Below are 23307 nucleotides of genomic sequence, written 5' to 3'. Positions count from 1 at the left end.
CCTTGCTAGTAAGGTGTCCAATAACCAAAGAGGTTTTTGTGGTAGCACTGTGTTTTTACCCTTCACAATATTTATTGACATGAAAATGTGTAATCATATAATTGAGTACTATTCACTTAAAGGGGTTAACTCTTGAGGAATCATCACACAAAGAGGCTCATGTTTGCTTTTTACTGATATAAGGTGGTTCTTCCAGTTGCACTTTTTTGCTGGATTCCTCATGCTTGCTCTAATCTCCAAAGGTGAATAATTATCCTGGCAATAAAATCTTTGTTATTAACAGAAGAACTGGAAGCACCAACTAAGCCATGAAGGGATGGATAAAGGTGAAATAAGGTGCCTATTGTTCATGCTATGGGGAGCGGCCTGATAAACAACTGCTTGAGCTTCCTGAATGCTTGAATGGCTTCCCAAGTACAGTAACGTACTGCCTGCATCGTGAAGATGATATAGTTGAGGGGTCAGCAGGGCATGAGAAGGAATTATCCAAAAAAGTATTAACGATACACGTTCTATAGTTTCATAAGGTACGGAGTATTTATCACAATATATAAACTTCAGTTTCTAAGGAGTGTCATTAGATTGTTATTAGTGCTATTGTGGTGTGGTGTGGTGTGTGTGTTTAGAAACAATAGTAAAAATAAATATAATGATGTGTTGTTGAGCTTGCTTCTAGTGGAAGTAAAAATCATCCTACAAATCAAGGTCAAAAGAGACTGAGGAAATCACTACCAAAAGGGGAAAAAAGCTAGAAGCCCAGGTTAATCTCCTACTTTAGAAAGACGTACAGGTGAGATAAGTTATCTGACCTGTTGGTAGTTTACATCGTTATTTTATGACTGTTCTAGAATGAATTAGAAGTGGACAGTCTCCCAGTGTTTTTAGCCTATTTATTTTGCAAATGCTCCCTTTTTTTGTGGCAATATGACTGCCTCTACCATCACTTAAACATCAATACTAATGATAATATATACTTTTGCAAGTTAATTTCCCACCTTAAAAATTGATTCACACTTTGTTCCTGATGACAAATGTATTTGGCAAAAAACTGCCAAATTGAGGAAACTTCAAATTTGGTCTCAAAGGTTATTTTATCTATTAATAATTGAATGAAGAATTTGTCAGTTTATTTTTTAGTGGTAGCAAGATGATATCATTTATCTACTGTACCCAAAGAATGAAACAGATTTTCTTATGTTCCAAATTTCTGGGGATGGTGAGATAATAATCTCACAATTATTAAGAATAATGAAATAAGGTGAGTTTTAAAAAAATTTACAGCAGCAGTCATGTCAATTGAAGCGTGTAGTGTGATTCACAATCCAGATAAGCAATGTTTTAAATTAAACCATGCTTATTTTGTAAACCTGCTGAAAATAACTGGTGTGGAGACTTGGATAGTTCAAGGTTCAAGGAGATTTCACAATGCCAAATTTCTTTCTCTAAGGGAATGAAACTTAACATTTATTTAGTAAAATATTTAAAATATTCACTATTTATATGAAAAATTTTACTTTTTTCCTTTATTTTTCTATTTTCCCCCATATAATATAATATTCTCAATTTGGAGTCACCAGTGTTTTGACAAAGAAATGGATTAGGCTTTCCAAGGCACATATGGAAAAAAGGGTGAGAGAGGGAAAAGAAAAAGCTAATTAAAGTGTTATTTTTGTATTCTGGTATCTGCCAACTTTTAATCTTTATAATTTAGTTGTGGGTGAATCCTTAAATTGAAAGGAAGAAAATGAAACCAGGATAAAAGCAAGAATTTTGTACATAAATATGTAAATACTAAACTCTGGAGAAAAAATTCCTGCCACTGATGGAATTACAGTTGGACAATCCATCAAAGAAAGGCAGTTAATTTCTGACCCTCCAAAAATAGAGGTAAGTCCTTTTGCTACGAAAACATAGTAAAACCTTGTTATCACAATTCATATCTTCTCCACAATTTTCACTCTTTCTCAATCCTATTAAGGTGTGTCATTAGATTGTTATTAGTGGGAGTAAAAATCATCTTTTTGCCAAACTTGAGAATTTCCCACAATTTGTACCCCAAACTTGAGCCCCTCTTGCCAAACTTGAGAATTTCCCACAATTTGTACCCCACTTGCCAAACTTGAGCCCCTCTTGCCAAACTTGAGAATTTCCCACAATTTGTACCCCACTCCTGTGGGTAATTTCCATATCTTCTAGTTTTTCTTCCCTTCCTCAACTCCATAGGTGAGTTAAGTCAAGGGCTTAGGAAAAGAAAAAGTCAGCCTCTGAGAAGTCCAGTGGGAAGGGGTGTGTCTTCAGCAGAAGTAAAGTGATCAAACCCAAGGAGAAGAAAATAGGAGATCCAGGAGGGCTCCAGCATTATTTCAGCTTGTTAGGCACTATTTTTTCTATTTTAATAGTAAGAGTGGCAGTGGCAGAAGCTAGTCAAACTGAAATAGTCCTGGAGCTTCTTGGAATCCATTTACTTGAGTGAAGATAAACCCCATTCTCTCATGGGCTGCTCGAACCATCCATGCTTTCAGTTTCCTTCAAGTCCTATTTTTTAAGATAGATAGGGAGAAAAGCTTTAGGAGCAGAATAGCTACTTTCTTTCATTTTATATTTCTCCTTACTTGCAACATTTTACTCTAATCCCCAGGAAAGAATAAAAGATGACTTGATTGTATTAAGACAATATATGCCTTCCTCTATTTATAGACTTTTTAGATTATTTGTCTTAGAGAAGGAAATATATGTGTGTGCATGTATGTGTATATACATATACATATACATATATATATATATATATATATACGTATGGATATATACGTACACACACACACACTTTGGTTTTTGATCTGCAAAACATGAAGCAAATAAAATGTTCTTTGTAATCATATGCCAAGAAGGTGGTAAAAAAAGTGATTTATATCTGCACATTCCAAAACATCATACTGCAAATCTTCACAAAACATTCTACGCTATGTTTACACAACTTAAGCAAAGTGAACAGATACACACCATTTAGTGAATTTGGGTCTGTTCTAACTATGCATCAGAATTTTCTCTTGCTTTGAAGACCCACACATACAGGTTGGCTGGCCCCAGATTCTTGAACACTAATGTTCCATTTTAGCTTGGTGTTAGGTTTACCAAAATCTAGAGCAGCACAGCTTGGTTTCTAGAGAAATCTTAATACATTCCTGGGTTTGCCTGAAATTTTTATATTAATAATGGTGTAAGCAATTGCTTCTAAATTTTTATGCAGCTTTTGAATTCTTAGGTTACTTAGGTGATAAAAAGTGCCATGAATGCTATTCTCTGAGTGTGGAAAAGTAGCACTCTTCTAATAGTTAGTTCACTGAGTTATTCTCTAAATGCAAGGCTTTCTGAGTATTTAGGTAGAGAGAGTATTCATGGTCAAACACAGGACCTCCTTATGGAAGTTAGCCTGAGCATGCACAAGATGGAACAAATTCAGAAAGCTTCTGTCGTCTTCATCATGCTCTCCTATATGCCATACACAGGAATAGACAGTAGGGAAAAGAAAATGACAGTTAAGTTTCTAAATATATGATTTATTTGAAACATAAGATGTTCCAATTTCCCTAATAATATGTAAGAGAAGACTAGTTAGTGATTTTCCCTAAGTCAGACGTTAACCATTGAAATCATGGAATTATATTTAGAGCTCTGAATTAGAAATCAGAAGAAAAAGATGCTGGTGCATGCTTTACTGCTTCTAACTTCATGACCTGGGCAAGTCAGGTAATTTCTCTAAGCCTTAGTTTTCTCATCTGTAAAATAGGGTTAATTATCATGTTGGGCACCTAATAAAACTATAAAAATATACATGTGTAAACTATACAAATAAAGAATATTACGATTATGATAGTTGGTTAAGTAAGCAAGTTAAAATTTTTTGCTGTGCAGAAGTGAAATTAGTTCCTTTCAGAGCAGACTCTTCAACTTTATGTTTTCCATTAAAACTAATACCAGATTTAAAAAGTGACGAAACCAGGAACTAAATATATCTCATGGAAAAACAATGTCTGATTTTTCTATTTTTAGCTTAGATATAAAAGTCTACACAGAATTATCTATGTCTTAAGGGGAGACAAGAATGCACTTTACTCACAACTGTGCACCATCTACATGCATACTCACCAGACATAACTGATTGTAGCATTTCCATTATCACATACGCAAATGCATTTGCCACACTCTGCAGGAAGTTATTTCTTTCCACCGGAGTGCTAAAGACTTTACAGACTTTTCGCGTCATTTTAACTGCCCAATCCATGCAGTATAGTTCTTTCTCACATACCTGATTTAGACATACAAAGCATTATGGTAAATCTTCATTTGAAGAAAGCTGTAGAATTTGAAAATGGTATTAACAATGACCGTTTATAATTTTACAGAATTTAATACATATAACATCATGTTGAGTCTATAAATGGGAAATGCTCTTATATCTAATACTTCTTTGCTTTCAAATGGTATAAATTTAGTGGGGAAAAGTGTGAAGTAAAAAAAGCCTGGTTCAAGATTATCATAGAAAAAAAGATTATCATAGAATATCTATTTATTAATGTAAGAAATAATATTGAAAACAATTATTAAACATGAAAAATAAGGCTCCTGCTCATTCATTCAATAAGTGTTTATTGAGCACATGCTAAGAGCTGGGGATACAATGGTAAGCCATAAAGACACGGCCTCTATTTTCAAGGAGTCCAATGAGGGTGACAGACAATTTCAACAGGCAAGAGAACCCTATGGTGACACCAACTTTCCATATTGAGAGTAGTAGGGAATATTTCTCTATTATTTAAAAGACAGATAAAGTGAAAATTACATGTTTATAGGTAAAACTGACTGAAAGGAAAAAGGTTTATTTACTAACATCTTAAATGGTCAATTTAACTCACATAGCCAAATAACATACAGCATGAAAATAAACTATATAGTACTGTAACTAAATAATGTTAACATGACAAGAAAGATATATTGACTACTTATTATGTGTAAAGCACTGTACAAGGCACTACGAAAGAAATAAGTGGCATAGTCCTGGATTTCAAAGAGCTTGCAATCTATTTTGGGAGATGACTTACCCCACACATACAGTGGCCTTAGAACACCACTGGTAAATGAAGATAAAGAGAAGACAAATCTGAGGCCATTTAGAGAAAATTAATGACCAGAGTTGAGATGTTAAACAGAGAAGGCTTTCCGGAGGTTTCTCCACCCCTAGCGGTTTCCTCTCCATTCCTTTTACTACAGTGTGGCCAAAGTCACCTTCCAAAAACGTAAAACTGACAATGTCTCCCTGCTTCCTAAAACTTGTCAGCAATGTGGCTGCTGTGGTTCAAGCTCCACAGAATGGTCTACCAGGCCCTGCCTTACCTAGCCTCTCCCTTCCTATCTAAACTTACCATCTCCTCCTCTTCTGCACATTTTTCCCTTCAGAAATAATACTGAACCGCTTATAGTTCCCTGATATAGTCATGCAGTTCCAATTCTCTCTTTCCTTTTTTTTTCTTTTTGAAGGCCTCTGCTTATTAAAATAAACATTTACGTTTAGAATACAGTTAATTTAGTAGCTTTCTTCACATTTTAAAAGAGCCACAGAGATTTCATTCATGTTTTAAGCAGCTGAGTTGGTGAAGATCCTGCCTCCATTTTGTAGAAAATGGATTACATTCAATTATTCCTCACAACAGCCAACTGAAGATTATTCCATTGCTTTTGAAGCACTGGTTGGGCTGGCATCTGTGATGGAAGCCAAATAAATGAGATATCTATGCAACACATGCAGGTACATGCTTGAATAATCGAACCCCTCTGTCTGGTGAACACTTCCTATTCATTTAAAAAACTTATATCTACTGGAATTGGGGAAGCCCTCTCTGTACTCTACGCCCACCCAATATTGGCTCCTCTCTGATACCTTTGTATCTTTTTTTACATATTTTTGCACTTATCACATTGAATTTATTTATATATACTTTGATATTGCTTAGAAGACTGTAAGCAGCTTTTGGTCAGGGATTTGTTCTATTAATTTCCACAGTCCTAAAATCTCTCACAGGTATGGCCCATAGTAAACACTCAATTTGTGTTAAATGAATGAATATTAAATATATTTTTAAGTGTTTTTATTTTGAAAAATATTTTAACTATATAAAAGTAAAGAGAGTAGTATTATGACCCCCTAGTATCCATTCCCTAGCTTCAACAATTACTAATCTTGTTTCACTTCTACCACCACTCACTTACACATTCTCTCCCTGCTGCCCAGGGATTATCCTGGAGCAAATCATAAGGGATGCTTTATTTTTAAATGGAATTTAAGGGAAAAAAAAGAATATAACTTGGCAGAGCTATATAATGACAATCCAGATATGAAGTGGGGAGAGGTTAACACAAGGAACGATTCCAGATATGATAGTTTATTATATAAATTTTAAAAATTTAAAATATATATTAAGTATATATAAAAATATATACTTAAATACATATTCTTTCAAAATGTTTCATACATATTTCAGTTCCTTCAGGGCAGCTCCCTAGTAGGTCAACTATAATGTTAAACAATTTGCTAGAAAAAGCTTATTTTATACTTACCAACGCCAAAAAGACTATCAGCTTTGCCAGTTCAATGGCCCGTCCATTCACAGCTTTACTAGCCATGAAAGTGAAACAGATGCTGTTCCCACTTAGGATTAGGAGATGTGCATTATTCTCTAGAAGCCACTCACGGGGAACCACTTTTATTAAAGAAAGAACAGTTATTTAATGAGAAATTACACAATAGCTATAGTAAACATCATTAACTACATGCAATATTATATTACTTTATTGGAAATACAATCAGTGCCGAGGGAGAATCTCAGAAAAAATGCTTTAGTTTTCCGATTACAGCATTCAACCGGGGACAGAGATTATTTATTGCCAAGTCACAGCGACTCTCACAAATATACTAGTAATACAGTCAAAGCATTTCTCCTACACATAGGTCAACAGACAAGGTGGTGTAATCCTGCTAAAGAAAGAAATCTTGTAAACTTTAGAATCTAAAGGATTATTCAGGAATGCGAAACATTGTTTCATCTCGCCAGTACCAACAGGAAAGGGCCTTCTTCTTACCCAACATTCGGAGGTATTTCTGAGAACTTCAAAATGGGAATAATTAAGCTAATTAAATTATGAAGCTTTCAAATAATAGCAATAAATACATATTTATAAAATTGGCAAGGAAAATGGAAGGAAAGTAAGTTGATTATATGCATTCTCTTCAAACAAAAAGCCAAACTTTAAATATTTTAAAGCATTTAGTGATTTCCAATAGGCAATTCTTTTGTTACCTATAGAGTTGTCCTTACAATTTTATAACTGTATTCTAATAACAAATTTCTATTACTGTATGTGGTAAATAATTCTTTTTACCTGATAGTTCATCTACAAGACTGATAACATCATCTGCTGTCCATCCTTTGGTGCCTGTATCATATAGTAATTTAATGGCATCAGCCAAACCTTTCAGACTGGGTTCATCTGCAGGTTCTTCTATCATTTTCTGCCAAACCACCTGTCCTGAATGATAATTGAAACAAAAGCTAGGCTATGACAGAATAGTTGGCTTTGTGATAAAGATTACACAGATTGTTTAAAAAGGAAATTGGATTGCATAATGGAATCCATTACTTATATATGCTACTTTCATTTTAACTTTCATAATGAAAGGTCAATTCTGATAACAGTATAAATTTTAATGTCTCTGACTGATGTGATGAAGCACAGCAACAATAGCTAAATGAGGAAAAGGTAGTTTCACCAAGCAAAACACTGTTTCTGGTTCAAAGATAATGCTACCCCATAACAGAAATTAAAATAAACAATTGATGTAATCTTACTAAAATGAAATAAAACCTAGTGATAGACTTCCAAAAAGAGAGAATTTGTATTTGAGAATTTTCCAGACATTTATATCAAAACAGAGTAATCCAGTCAATTTTTTATTATTTACCTATGACCAATTCTCTTTGTGAATTACACACACAAACAAAATTTGATCCCAGATTGGCTTCCTGCTGCTACTCAACACACTTTAAACTAGTTAACTCCTGATATAAGGCAGTGTGAACTAAATACATGCTAATTTTAACATTCATCCAAGCAAAACTTAATTAGAAAGGCCAAAAACTTGCAAAAAATAATATGATGCACCCCAAATTAAGTAAAACATCAATTCTGACTACCACATTACTTCCCTTGCATTATTAGTCCCCTACAGCAGCAAATATAATCTTGAGTTAAGATAATGTTTAAAGGGCTTCCCTGGTGGCGCAGTGGTTGGGAATCCACCTGCCAATGCAGGAGACACGGGTTCAAGCCCTGGGAAGATCCCACATGCCGCAGAACAACTAAGCCCACGCGCCACAACAACTGAGCATGAGCTCTAGAGCCCGTGAGCCACAACTACTGAGCCCACGTGCCACAACTACTGAAGCCTGTGCGCCTAGAGCCCGTGCTGCACAACAAGAGAAGCCACCGCAATGAGAAGCCTACATACCGCAAGGAAGAGTAGCCCCCGCTCACCGCAACTAAAGAAAGCCCGTGTGCAGCAACGAAGACCCAACACAGACAAAAATAAATAAATAAGTATATTTTTTAAAAAAAAATAATGTTTAAAAATGAAATGCAGGGAATTCCTTGGTGGTCCAGTGGTTAGGACTCCGGGCTTTCACTGCCGTGGGACTGGGTTTGGTCCTTGGTCAGGGAACTAAAAACCCACAAGCTGTGCAGCATGGCCAATATATATAATAAAAATGAAATGCAGTTATTTTGGGTAAATCAGAGATGATGAGAATATATTTGGAAATGGCCTGCAGCAGAACAATTTCTGTCTTGATGCTTAAGTTACGTACAAGTTAATGTAGTATACATTTATGAAATCATGAAACACGGTTCAGTTATTAGGAATGATGAAACTAAGCAGGTACAAAAAGATATGTTTCCTAAAGTGAAAGTAATTAACCAATTTTGTAACATACATCCCTAAGAAATGAATGCTCACCATCTTGAGGAGCTACTGGTCCAAAGATGATATACAGTAATCTTGCCTGATTCACCATTGGCCATGGTTTTAATATACACGTCAACCAAAATGCAGAATCACTTCGATGGGTCCAATGATCAAGAAGAACGTTCCTACAGAACAGTCTGATCCTTAACTCCAGTTTTCGGGCATTTCCTATGAAGACAAAAGAACTGTAAACAATTCTTCCTAGAAAGATTGATATGCATATTGGATAGGTCAAGACATACATCATTAAATGCTTTGTACTGAGAGTGTTACTTCATTTTACTCTGTAAAAATTTGAGATTATCAAGGAACTACTTTTTTTAAAACAACTTTATTGGGATACAATTTACATCCCATAAAATTTACCAATTTAAAGTGTACAATTCAACTTTTTTTTTAGTATATTCACAGATATATGTGCCCATTACCAAGTAAATTTTAGAACATCTTGATTACCTCAAAAAGAAACCCTGCCCTTTTAGCTATCACTCTCCTATCCTTCTGTCCTTTACCACACCCAGCACTAAGCACTACTTTCCATCTCTATAGATTTTCCTATTCTTCATATGAATGAAGTCACGTAGTAGGTGGTTTTTTGTGACTGACTTCTTTCCTTAGCATGCTTTTTTTTTTAAATACTTATTTTCTTTTTATTTATTTATTTATTTGGCTGTGTTGGGTCTTAGTTGCAGCATGCGGGATCTTTTCATTGCAGCGCATGAGCTTCTCTAGTTGTGGCGCGTGGGTTCCAGAGTGCGTGGGTTCAGTAGTTGTGGCATGTGGGCTTAGTTGCCCTGTGGCATGTGGGATCTTAGTTCCCTGACCAGGGATGGAACCCGCGTTCCCTGCATTGGAAGGCAGATTCTTAACCACTGGACCACCAGGGAAGTCCCCTTAGTATGTTTTCAAGGTATATCCATGTTATGGCAAGTATCAATACTTCATTCCTTTTTATGGCCAAATAATATTCCATTGTATAGATATATACCACATTTTTTTATCAATTCACCCATCGATGGATATTTGGGTTGTCTCACCTTTTGGCTATTATGAACAATGTTGCTATTAACATTCATGTACAAGTTTCTGTATGGACATATGTTTTCGTTTCTCTTGAGGATACACCTAGGAATGGGATTGTTGGGTCATATGGTAACTCTATATTTAATTATTGAATAACTACCAGATTGTTTCCAAAGTGACTGCACCATTTTGCATTCCCACCAGCAATGTATGAGGGCTCCAAATTCCCCACATTCTCACCAACGCTTGTTATCTGACTTTTTGGTTCTAGCCATCCTAGTGGGTATGAAGTGGTATCTCATGTTTTTATTAAACAGCTTTATTGAAATATATATAATTTACATACTGTATACCTTACCCTTTAATGTATATAATTCAACAGTTTTTGATATATTACATTATTTTCCTAAATTGTGGTAAAATATATATAATATAAAATTTGCTATTTTAACCATTTTTAAAGTATATAATTCAGTGGCATCAATTACAGTCACAGTGTTGTTCAACCATCACCACTGTCTTACTCTAAATTTTTTCCTCTTCTCAAACAGAAACTCTGTAACCATTAAGCAATAACTCTACATTCCCCGTCTTCCCAGATCCTGGTAACCTCTAATCTACTTTCTGTTTTTATGAATTTGCCTGTTCTAGGTACCTCACATAAGTGGAATCATACAATACTTGTCCTTTTGTGTCTGACTTATTTCACTTAGCATATATATATATTTTTAAAATTAATTAATTATATTTTATTTTTGGGTGTGTTGGGTCTTCACTGCCGCGCATGGGCTTTCTCTAGTTGCAGCGAGTGGGGGCTACTCTTCGTTGCGGTGTGCGGGCTTCTCATTGCGGTGGCTTCTCTTGCTGTGGAGCACAGGCTCTAAGTGCACGGACTTCAGTAGTTGTGGCACATGGGCTCAGTAGTTGTGGCTCGCAGGCTCTAGAGCGCAGGCTCAGTATTTGTGGCACACAGGCTTAGTTGTTCCATGGCATGTGGGATCTTCCCGGACCAGGGCTCAAACCTGTGTCCCCTGCACTGGCAGGCATACTCTTAACCACTGTGCCACCAGGGAAGCCCCTTATTATATATTTTCAGTGTTCATCATGTTGTGGCCTGTATCAAAACTTCACCCCTTTTTATGACTGAATAATATTCCATTGTATGCATATGCCACATTTTGTCTGTTCATTCATCTATTGATGAACACTTGGGTTGTTTCCAGTTTTTGGCTATTGAAAATAATGCTTCAGTGAACCCTGGTATACAAGTATTTGTCCTTGTTCCTGCTCTCAATTTCCTTAGTTATGTACCTAGGAGTGCAATTGCTGAGTCATATGATAACTCCACCTTTACCTTTTTGAGGACTGTCCAAACTGTTTTCCCTGGTGGTGACACCATTTTACATTTTATATTTTTATACCATTTATGTTCTACTTACTTGTAGATAAGACAAGTGTAAATGGAAAGTCTGCCAATGCACTAAGGCCATATGTAAGTATCTCCTGATGTGTTAAGTCAAGTAACACAGAAGTTTAGAGGAGAGAGATTATTGCAGGTCTGGGAAGATAAGGAAAGGCTTTACGGAGGAGGTCAGGTAAATTGGGTCTTAAAGGGTGAAAAGGAGAGATGGTATTTCAGGAAAAAGAGAGAATGAATAAAAGGTATGAGGTAGAAATGTGTAAGAGGTGTCTGAGATACAGTGAGTAGAGCAATATGCCTATGTCAAACTGATACAGAGGTAGTGGGCAATAATTTTGAAAAAGTAAGTTAGGATTAGAATATGAAGGCCAATATAAATAGTTTGGGCTTTATTTTGAAGATATAAGGAAGCTAATAAAACTTTTTGATCAAGAGAGGGACATGATAAATTAATTTTGTTATTGTTTCATTGGGCTTCTATGTCTGCCTTTAAAAAAAAAATCTGCCATGATTTGTTTCATAATGAAATATTCCAAGCTGACAGAAAAGCAGAGATACTATAACAAACACTGTGTACTGATCAGCTAGCTTTGTCAAATCTTTATTTTTTTGCTATATTTGCTTCAGATTTTTAAAAATAAATACAACATTCTGATATAGTTAAAACTTCTTGTGTATCAGTCCCAATCTCCTTCCTCCCCAGAGGTAATCACCATCTTGAATTGGGTTTTATCCCTCCTGTATTAGTCAGCTTTCTCTAGAGAAACAAAACTAACAGGATGTGTGTATATACATAGAGAAGGATTTATTTTGAGGAATTTGCTCATGAGGATTCTGGAAGCTTGGCAAGTCCATAATCTGCAGGGTAGGGTGGCAGGCTGCAGACAAGAGAAGAGTTCTAGTTCAAGTCCAAAGGCAGTCTGTTGGTAGCATTCTTTCTTGTTTGGGGAGGGGAGTCTTTTTCTGTTAAGGCCTTCAAGTGATTGGATGAGGCCCACTCACATTATGGAGGGTAATCTACTTTACTCAAAATCTACTGAGTTAAATGTTAATCTCATCTAAAAAATAACTTCAAAGAAACATCTAGAATAATGTTTGACCAAATATCTGGGTACTGTGGCCTACCCAAGTTGACACTCAAAATTAACTATCATACCTCCCAACTATGTTTTTATACTTTTTTACATATGTATATAACCATAAAGAATATATAGAATTGTTTTGCATGTTTTTAATATGTATATAAATGGTATCATATTAAAAGTATTGTTTGGTAACCTTTTTTTCTCAAATTATATTTTGAGATTTATCCATAGTAATACACATGGCTCTAGTTAATTCATTTTAACTACTAATGTTTTTTTTTTTAATAAATTTATTTATTTTTATTTTTGGCTGGGTTGGGTCTTCGTTGCAGTGCACAGGCTTCTCATTGTGGTGGCTTCTCTTGTTGTGGAGCACGGGCTCTAGGCGCGTGGGCTTCAGTAGTTGTGGCATGTGGGCTCAGTAGTTGTGGCTCACAGGCTCTAGAGCGCAGGGTCAGTAGTTGTGGCACATGGGCTTAATTACTCCATGGCATGTGGGATCTTCCGGGACCAGGGCTCGAACCCATGTCCCCTGCATTGGCAGGCAGATTCTCAACCACTGCACCACCAGGGAAGCCCACTACTAATGGTTTTAATTGTATAAATATGCCATAATTCATTTATCCATTCTCCTGACAACAGGCATTACACTGTTTGCAGCTTTCCCTGGTTACATGCTGCAATGCTCATTCTTATACATCTCCTTGTGCATACTGTGGGAGTTTCTCAGAGTGAAATTGCTAAATTGTAGGGTTCTTATAATTTTTTTTGTGGCTGCACCGTGTGGCATGCAGGATCTTAGTTCCCCGACCAGGGATCAAACCCATGCCCCCCGCAGTGGAAGCATGGAGTCCTAACCACTGGACTGCCAGGGAAGTCCCTCTTATATATTTTAAAATATGAACTATTTCAGGTATATATAGAAGTTTAAAGAATACTATAATGAACACCTTTGTATCCTCCACCAGCTTAAGGAATAAAATATTATTAATGTGGTTGAAGCCCTGTGAGCGCTTCTCTTTCTCTAATCACAGGCCACTTCTGCCTCACTATCTGATTCAGTGTTTATCATTCCCTTACATCTCTTTGTCTTTTTACTACAAACGAATGCCACAATTTATTTTGAAATACACTTTAGAACTATACTTTTTTTTTTTCTATTTTAATCTCTGTATAATGTTATCTCTGAATTTTAGTTCTTTACCTGGTTTGCTGCAGACAACTGTCTGCATCTTGCGGGAGAGATTAGTCAGCTCACATAAGAAGTTATAAACACGATGGCACTCAAGTTCATCCCATCCTGCTGTTAAGGTCTGAGGATGATAAAGGAAACATTTCAGATGTTCAAATCATCAAATCAAAACGTAAGTCACTATTGCCTTATGACCATAACTGCGGTAGCATAAAATCGAGGCAATGTGCAATTTTTATCCACTATGGAACTGTTCAAATTCGTAGGAAATTTTATATAAACAAAACCTAGAAATGCTCCAAAATCCAGTTTCTTTTTGGTTGCATAGGGAGTATCTTTTCAGGGAACTAAATGGTACTGAATCCTGAACTCTGACAATATAGATACAACTTTAGACATCTGACTCACAACCATACTGTGGCTTAGTTTTAGACTACAGTAGAACCTTTTTGATCCCCTCTAGCTATCATTTATGCTATTGCTTACAAATGATAATGACCTCATTTTAATGTGACAATTATGAGCATTTATTTACGACATTTGGGTGTGAACAAAAACCAATTTTTATTAGGACCAAATATAATAATTATCTTTGAGGAGACCAGAATGTACAGTTAAACATATATGAAAAAATTCAAATGGTATTCAACTATATGTAGATTTTGAAAAAGTTGATTAATCATATCAATTTTTCTTAAAATAGTTGAACTACATTTCAGTAGTTTAAAAATGAATCTTATTCTCTTTGGAAGGACATACTAGAAACTGCTAACAGTGGTTACTTCTGTTGAAGGGAACTCTGTGAACAAGGAACAGGCCTGGGAGGAGACTTACAATTCACTTTATACCATTTTGTACCTTTTGAATTTTATATGAATACATGTGCTCATATTACCTGTTCCAAAGGGAAAAAGAAAAAGCAGAAATCTATCTATCTTGGAAGAGGGCTAGAAGGAGGGCCTATGCCCCTGGAATCTGTACACGCAGATGGTGGCTGGCTGGCAGGATGGGATATAAGCAAGACTGTTGTAAGATTGTTGTAAACCTCATAAGGTTGCTGTAATAGTTAAGTAAGTTAATACATGCAAACTGCTTAGAACAGTGCAATATATTAATAATATATTGAACAGCATTAATAATAATGTTATTATCTTCTTTGTTTATAATAAAATAGTAAAAAATGTTCTTAAAATCATGCAGTTGATTTTTTCCCCCCTCCCAGGTTTACTGAGATATAATTGATGTATAACATTGTATAAGTTAAAGGCATATAACACAGTAATTATATATATATATATATATATAAATAATTACCACAAAAAGGTTAGTTATCCCTATCATTTCCTATAGTTACTATTTTTTTTATACAGTTCATTTCTAAGATCATATCCTGAATAACTAGCCCAAGACTTAAAACTCATTGCACACACACACCCTCTACCCCACAATATTTCTAGTCATTACAATTGGCTGGAAACTTCAAGGACATTCAAGGGTATAGAGCAAATAAGTGTTAAACATTTCTTACCAGTGAGAAATCCAAGAAGAAAATCTGAGGTGGCAAACATATTATTAGATTAACACATTCTCAAACCTTTACAATGTTATTTTGTTTTCTTTTTAGATCATTATTACTTTTATTATCCTATAGAAAGACAGATTACATGCTCTACTTGATAACAGTCCAAAAAGAATTCCTTTTCTTCTTTCACTAAAAAAAAAATGTACCTGTAAAAACATGCCGTAACATGGTAATCCTAAACATTGCAATGGAGCTACACAGCCGTTAAATTTAAAACAGGAAACCTGTAAAGAGAACAACTGTTAATTCCTCCTTTTCAGTGGAACTGTGCAATGATTTGACATTCAAATTTAATGGAAATACGCTAGGATTGTTTTCAGTCTAAACTGAAAATAACTAAAACACTAAATAACTGATTAGTCTCATGTTATATAGGTGGGGATTATGAAAGAAATATAAAACAAAGTCTTTGCCTCAAGGAGCTCACAATTTTTTTAGAACAATAAGATATACAAACATGAAATTAATTTTATATTTCAGGATAAAGTATGTATAAATGCTAAAATGACCAAACATATCAGATACAATGAAAGCAGGGAAAAGATAATTTTGAGAATGATTAAAAAAGCTTATGAAGGATGTGAAACAAGCAATGTCTTTAAGTAGGATTCAAATATAATCAATAGATCGTATTGGTGAGGGAAACAATAAGGGCAAAATGGTATAGAGGTAAAAATTTTAAATATTCATTTGGACAGAAAGATATGAGCAGCTTAATTAGGCTCAAAGTAGTAGAAAGTAAGGCTGCACTGTCAGGGGGAACCCTAAATACCACCTGTGGACTTCGGACCTTATCTTGATGAAATTGAGTAGCCACGGAAATATTTTTAAAAGCAAGAAAATTAATTTGATGTAAGTGATTCAGCATTTAGAATGTCTTGGGAAGTGAAGAAGTGAATGGCAGGAAGATCATCTTGGAAGCTGCTGCAATAACATACAGCTGAACTCAATGCAAACACTGACATGAAAAAAGCCAGTGGATCAGAAACAGTTTGCATATTGAGTGTAAAACTGAATCAGCAGTATTAGATATATATTAGGTTTATATAGTAAAACTCAATGTCTAACAGAGATTATGCCCAAACATATTGATACACATTTCCAAATCATAAATTATCATAAAAGGTTTGTCATTTTATATATTAAAAATAGTTTTAATACATATATTTAAATAGTAAAATGTTAACATTTGGAAATAATTTTCATTTTAATAAAATATCTAAATCACCACTTTAAAACAACCTCAGAATTCCCACATGAGGTAAAAATACTTTTATTACTCCGATAAACCTAATAAACTTGAATGATGTACTTAGTTATATGTAAAAATTATTTTATAATAAGTAAAATACTCCTATACTACATTTTGGTGTTTTATAATCTCTGAGCACTTGGTAAAGTATTAGATTATCATCAACCAATTTTTTAGTACCAATTCATGAAATTCTACTAATTAAAGATAGATTTAAAATGAGTATAAGACATTAATAATAAAATATCTTTACTGGACATCAAGACTGTGAGCTAATTCAGAAGTATGATCTTACTTCTGCGAGTATCTTGTGAATGTACTTTAGTCTTTCCTTTGTGGGTAGCAGCAATGTACATCTTTTAAACAGTAGACCTGAGAAAGTAAAGAGACACATGAAAAAATGACAACAATGTAATTAACTTAAGAATGTCTATAACTCACAGCATAATGTTTCCTGAAAGTCAAGTATACCATAGTGGGCTGTGAGCTGATAGAGTTTTTAAGAGGAAGTTTGGGAGGAAGGGTGCAGAACACTTATATATGGTGTTTACCAAGTGATTCTGGTGTCCACCTAAGAAGCTATGGCATAAAATCTTACAAAAAATTGTGAAATTGATGCTATAGTACAGATACGAGAAAGTATTTAGATTTAAAAAGATACAATAATCAAACACAAAACACAACAGGGAAACTCTACTGTCTTTATTCCACAGAAAACATATTCCAATATCTCTTAAAATTAAGCTCATGTCCACCATGGAAAATGTTTTAAGAGTTGCTAATGGAAAGAATGAGAAAAGAGATTTTGTACTCCTTTCTCCAAATACAAAAACTTGAAGTCGTAAGTACTTAAAATTTCAGAGATTAGAAGTCGGTTTTTCTCTCACAGAAAGTATCCAGTTTGGATGAAATATTTATCTCTTCCTTCAGAGATATCCTTTTATGGGGCTTGCATGTTAAGAATGTATAGAATTTTGTGTTTAGATATTTAAAAAAGAAAAAAAAAACCCTTCAGTTTCCCAGTGAGATATGTAACTTGAACTACAGTGACAGGAAGTGTATGGTTGTAATTTGTTTCCTCTAACTTTAAGTGTTCTGTTTTCCTAAAATGGCAATACATTGTTAACATTCCTATAAGGCCAAATGTCCTCAAACTAAAAATAAGATACATGGTAGGAAAATATATATCTGAATATCACGACTTTCTTCAGTTTTCATCTTCTCTGCATTTACTTTTTTACATAATATAATAACTACTTTATATATAATTCTGTAGAATCTATGGGAATTGAATCTATTTTTAGAAGTTGCTATGTTTGGGCAACACATGACCAGAATTGAGTTTTAAACATAAGCCCTCCTTATTTTTGTACATAAAAAGACATTTTCAGTGTTTAGTTTTCAGGCTGAGTTCTCTTCCTTTCATGTTTTGGCATCCAGTCCCATGGCATATCATAGCTGGGGAATTGTAAGCTATAACTGTATGTTGGTTGCCTTTTCTAATGTAGAACGCCTATTTTTAAGGGTTTCAATTTACCATAAAAACCAATACTGGCTGACTTCTTATTTGTTCTTTTAACACAGGTGCTCTGCTATACCCTTTAGAGACTCACTTCTTTAATTTCTTCCCACTAAAATAGAGTCAGATGTAATGTTCTTTCCACACTGGCCATCTGCTCTGTTTTGTATGAAGAAGCAAATTAAAATTTATAATCCTTAGAATGGAGAATTCTGAAAATGTTATTTTAATGTCGGAAAACAAGAACAGATCAGATAGGAATGGCAACATGAGGAAATGGTAAGTATATAAAACATTTGTCTGAAGAATTAGTCATAAGCTAGGTGTCTGCACAAAATTTAAATGGAAGGTTGAAATCATTACATGAGTAAAACCATTTTTAAAAGCTAGCTTTTAAGATTAATACATATTTGTATTTTTAACTGAATTATCCACATAATTGTCTTAATGCTATTTTGTTTGTTTATGCAATTGAACCTGGTCAGGGAGAAAAAATTCTTTCAAATTAAAACTAAAGAATAAGTTTTTCCCAAGTAGCCTTCCTCCGCAGCCAATGATACTGGAAAAAAGATATTCACAATGACAAGTAGCAAAAAGTAATTGCCCTATTCTGTTACAGGCTTCACAAAGCCTAATCATAAATACTGAAACCAATAACATTGTAACCAGATTACAGACCTTTCATTTAGCCTTACTAAGTATACTTGTCAAATACACTTTGATGTATTTACACATCTATATAGTCTTATTTTATTATCTTAAAGCTAGGCATCCTTGGGCTACTAAAAGGTAACTTACTCTTATGCCTTTATTTACATCTCAACATCACTCTGATATTTAGTTTTATTGCCATGTTTTGGTTAATTATAAGTAGCTTCATAATTAAACTGGTGTCATTAGTCAAGTCAAAATTAGAATTTTATTTCAGCACTCTTAGGGAGAATGAAATCAATGAATGGGGTAAAAGACATAAATGATTACAAATCAAGGGAAGAAATTGTCCAGAATTTCCTTTGATAAGGTTAATTTAATAATAGCATAATGATTTATTAGTAAATGTGCACAGTGCTTTAAAAAAAAAGAAAACCACTGTTTCTGATAAGAGAATAAGTGATTTTCCACAATATGCTTAAATTTCTATTTTAAGAACTAGATTATGGTTGAAAGGGAAAAGCAGTACAGAGATAAAACTCATTGGATTCACAGGAAGTAAAGCATAGAAAAATACATCAGTTTCCTAAACTGGCAAGCCACCTAGACAATAAGCACAGGTGACATTGTATCCACATGAAATCACAAGGACTGACACTTTAAAGTGCATTCTCTCATCTTTAAATATAAGTGTAAGGGACTGTTATTAAGGGAAAGTCCTCACACTGAAGAGTAAAAGCATCATAGAAATAGGAAGTATTCCATTTCACACAGGCCTTACAGAATTGTATAATAAAATCCCCTTAACTAAGTATAGTTCTTTACTTGTTACACTTCTCATTACATTACATAAATTACCTAGAGATCTGTAGTGTTCCAATATAGTGGAGTCTTGTCTCCCGTCAGGCAGCTCAAGGTTATGAAAGTCCTGTAGTAAAAGTCTTTTGCTTCCTGATGAGGTTGAGATATAATTAATAATGTGCTGGCTGACTGTTTTGGACACCATGCTTAGCATGCTGATATCCTTCACTATCAAAAGAAACATATATATATATATATATATATATATATATATATATATACACACACACACACACACATATATGAATGGCTTAAATACAAGAACATCACTATTAGCACAATCTATTAATTTATAATAGATTAATAACAATAATAATATTATTAATACTAATAAATAAATTAATTAATTAATAAAAGTGGGGAAAAAGGAAAATCTTAAAATTGTTTTAAATCTAGTTCTCAATGAATTAGAAACATTGGGGATGTAACAGTCAAATTACCATGTCATTATAATTAGAAGCATGTTTTAAAGCATTTGAGTATCATATTTTCTTTGAGTACCACTTACCTAACACTGATGAAATTTTAAAAATAAAAAATGTGAACACCATTAACATTCTAGCAGGGCCTAAGATGACAAACTAGTTCTTGGGGAAAATAAAACATTCAATTGTCCATGTAGCCTACTCATAGACCCCAAACCTCACCTGACAAACATCTTAAGATTATTTGGAATATTTCCAATGGCAAGGCTTTAAAATTTCCAAGCGTTGATAAGGGCTGAGAATCTGGGTCAAGGATGTTGGGAAAATGGCTGGATCGATGATTACTACGTCTGTATTTCTGGTTGGGAATCAAAGTGAAACTGGTATTTACTCTAGATGCCATCCTTTTTCTTATCTCATGAATTTATCCTGATTAGAGAAACAAAGTAAAAGAGACAACGAAGAAAGGAAGTCATAATGATGAAGAGCTGTTGTTTTTTTAAATGGAGAGGTTCATACTTTGATGGGCAACACCCGTCTCTTTATATTTACAAAACTTTTAATGTGATGTCCAATTTATGGAGTCCAACCAGTAGAGTCTATTTATTCATCTCAGCATGATATGAAATACTTAAAGATCTTTTCCCTCTTAGCCAAATATTTTAGATAGAGCTTTAGCAGAAAATGAGATGTGTATTTGGATGAGATATATTCTAAGAAAAGAAATGTGACATTTTTATGTGACATTTTTAAAGGGGCTTCCCTGGTGGCACAGTGGTTAAGAATCCGCCTGCCAATGCAGGGGACACGGGTTCGAGCCCTGGTCCGGGAAGATCCCACATGCCGCGGAGCAACTAAGCCCGTGAGCCACAACTACTGAGCCTGCGCGTCTGGAGCCTGTGCTCCGCGACAGTGAGAGGCCCACGCACCGCTTCGATGAAGAGAGGCCCCCGCTCTCCGCAACTGGAGAAAGCCCTCGCACAGAAACGAAGACCCAACACAAAAATAAAGAAATTAATTTAAAAAAAAACATACTATACATAGCACTTTGCTTCAGCATTCAATTTAGCAGATATTTAAAAATAATCATTAAAATTACACAAGTAACGTGTGCATTGTCAAATTTTTACAAAATACAGCAAAACAAAAAGAAGAAAATTAAATTCATTTGGTTTTTAACATTTAAAATTAAGCACTTTGGTTTATATCATTCCAGAATTTTACATATACATTTCATTTTTACAAAAAAAGAGGGAATCTCTGTTCACACTATTTTGCAATCTGCTTTTTCAGTTTTAATTGTAATTAGAATTGTAATTTCTTTCTATGCCAATAGATACACTTCTGCAAGTATATGTACTGATATTTTAAGAACTGCATGGGATTCCATCAAATGGAAGAATCTTAATTTATTTAATCCATAAGATTGTTTTTAACTTTTCACAGTAGGCATTTTAAAGCATTTTCATTATAGTAAAATATACATCTGGCCTAGGATTTGTTCTGTTTCTCTGAGGACCAGGTAACCTGGGACTTGGGTGGGGGCCTGTGGGCTCTTCAGAGACTCACTGACACCCAATACCCAGGGGACTTTAGTGTGTCAACTACACACTACATATATTTTTAAACCTCTGAGATGATTGAAACACAATAACCCAAATTCTTCTAAAACTGAACTCTCCTCTTACAATTCTTTATTTTCCTCAGACCTGAACGTTTTGGGGGAGATAGCAGGCTTTTCTGAAAACCCTGAAGGTGTAATTCCAAATTATTTCTGGTTTCCTCTCAGCCCTCTAGAGAATGAGAATCACGAGCCCAAATAATCCTAATAAGACGATGTTTCAATACCCTGCTCCACCCCACTCATTCTTGCCTACGTGTGAAAGGCTTTGAGGGCCCTCTTGGATGAACTTTCCCCCCCCCCTTTTCAGAGAAAACCGTCCAACAGCAATTCACTAGGATTTCTACTTTGTTTTAACCTAAGAAAATCCTTTGAAGAGACCCACCCCCATCTGCTCGGGAATTAGCTCAAAACATCTCCAAAGAGGTAAACTAGGGAGGCCATAAAAGAGAAACTAGTCAATATAAGAGTCAAAGCACACTGTGGTGCATTTTTGACCCTCTTCAGCCCATGAAAAGATGAAACTATCTCCAGAAAGCATTGGGGGAAAAAATCTCTTTTTACCACAGATTTTGACAGTTTTCCGGCTAAAAGATCACAGGAAAATGGGACTTAATCGTTTTGTCCTACCATCCTCAAATTTCTTACTGTTTAAAAAAGAAAATATTTCCTCAAGGTTTTGCCGCCGGGAAGAGGGAGGTTCCGGCTCCCCTCAGCTCCAGCCTCCCAGGCGCCCCCTTGGCCTCGAGAATATTTTAGAATCCTCCCAGGAGCCCCAGCGGGAAGGAGGCCCCGCCCCCTCATGAATAGCAAGAACCTCGGCTCCCATAGTACCCTCCTTCCACAGGAATATTTTAGAACCCTCCCAGGAGCCACAGCGGCAGGGAGGCCCCGCCCCCTCATAAATATTTAAAAGAACGACACCCACAGTGCCCTCCTACACCATGAATAATTAACGGCGATGAGGCCTTTGGATCCTGAACTTAACCCAAAGCCACCCTTTGCTTCAGGCTGATGAGAGGAAGGGGTGGAGCCGTTAGAGACGGGGAGGGGAGGGGAGGGTGCAAAACGAAGAGCCCCAACCTGGCGCAGCACACATCTGCCCCAAACCACTTCCTTTCCCTTTAACCTAGTTTTGCGCCGGTTTTTAATTCCTCCCCCCACCCCGACCCCCCCGACCCAGAAGAGGGTAGGTTACAAGAACTTTGATGAAAACTTCTGTTGGGAAAAACCTCCAAACGTTCCTTTTTAAACCTATCTGGGTGCCTAGAATCAAAGGAGGGTGAGTGCCTCCGGCATCTCAAGATGGGGTCCAAGACAAATCTTCCTTGCATGGCCCTCCTCCCTTAAAGATTAAGTTCTCAATCATTTATTCATTCAGTAGCTATTTGTTGAAACCTGCTCTGGGTCAGTCACTGGAGTAGGCCCTAAAGATACAACAGAGAACAAGATATATAAGTTTCCTGCCTTGATGGAGCTCATTAATCTAATGGGAAATATAGAATAAACAGACAAAATAAACTGCAGATGGAGAGCAGTGTTATGGAGGAAATAAGGCAACAGAAAATGAGAAGGTTGGGGGAAGGGAGTGTGCACCTACGTT

General features: G+C 35.3%; 1 protein-coding gene across 1 annotated transcript; it reads right to left on the bottom strand.

The window, feature by feature from the left end:
* Positions 1-3300: 3300 nt before the first annotated feature.
* FBXO47 (F-box protein 47) lies at positions 3301-22434 on the bottom strand. The gene is made up of 11 exons (XM_057536470.1): positions 22353-22434; positions 20306-20512; positions 19656-19748; positions 16923-16999; positions 15522-15599; positions 13806-13914; positions 9065-9241; positions 7435-7581; positions 6613-6755; positions 4147-4306; positions 3301-3489 (listed from the first exon to the last, which is right to left on the bottom strand). Exons 2-11 carry the CDS (start codon positions 20484-20486, stop codon positions 3377-3379), a joined length of 1278 nt encoding a protein of 425 aa, XP_057392453.1. The 5' UTR covers positions 20487-20512; positions 22353-22434; the 3' UTR covers positions 3301-3376.
* Positions 22435-23307: the final 873 nt, after the last annotated feature.

Source organism: Balaenoptera acutorostrata, chromosome 20 (assembly GCF_949987535.1).
Source record: "Balaenoptera acutorostrata chromosome 20, mBalAcu1.1, whole genome shotgun sequence".
NCBI classification, from domain to species: Eukaryota; Metazoa; Chordata; class Mammalia; order Artiodactyla; family Balaenopteridae; genus Balaenoptera; species Balaenoptera acutorostrata.
This window is presented reverse-complemented; position numbering and strand designations above follow the sequence as displayed.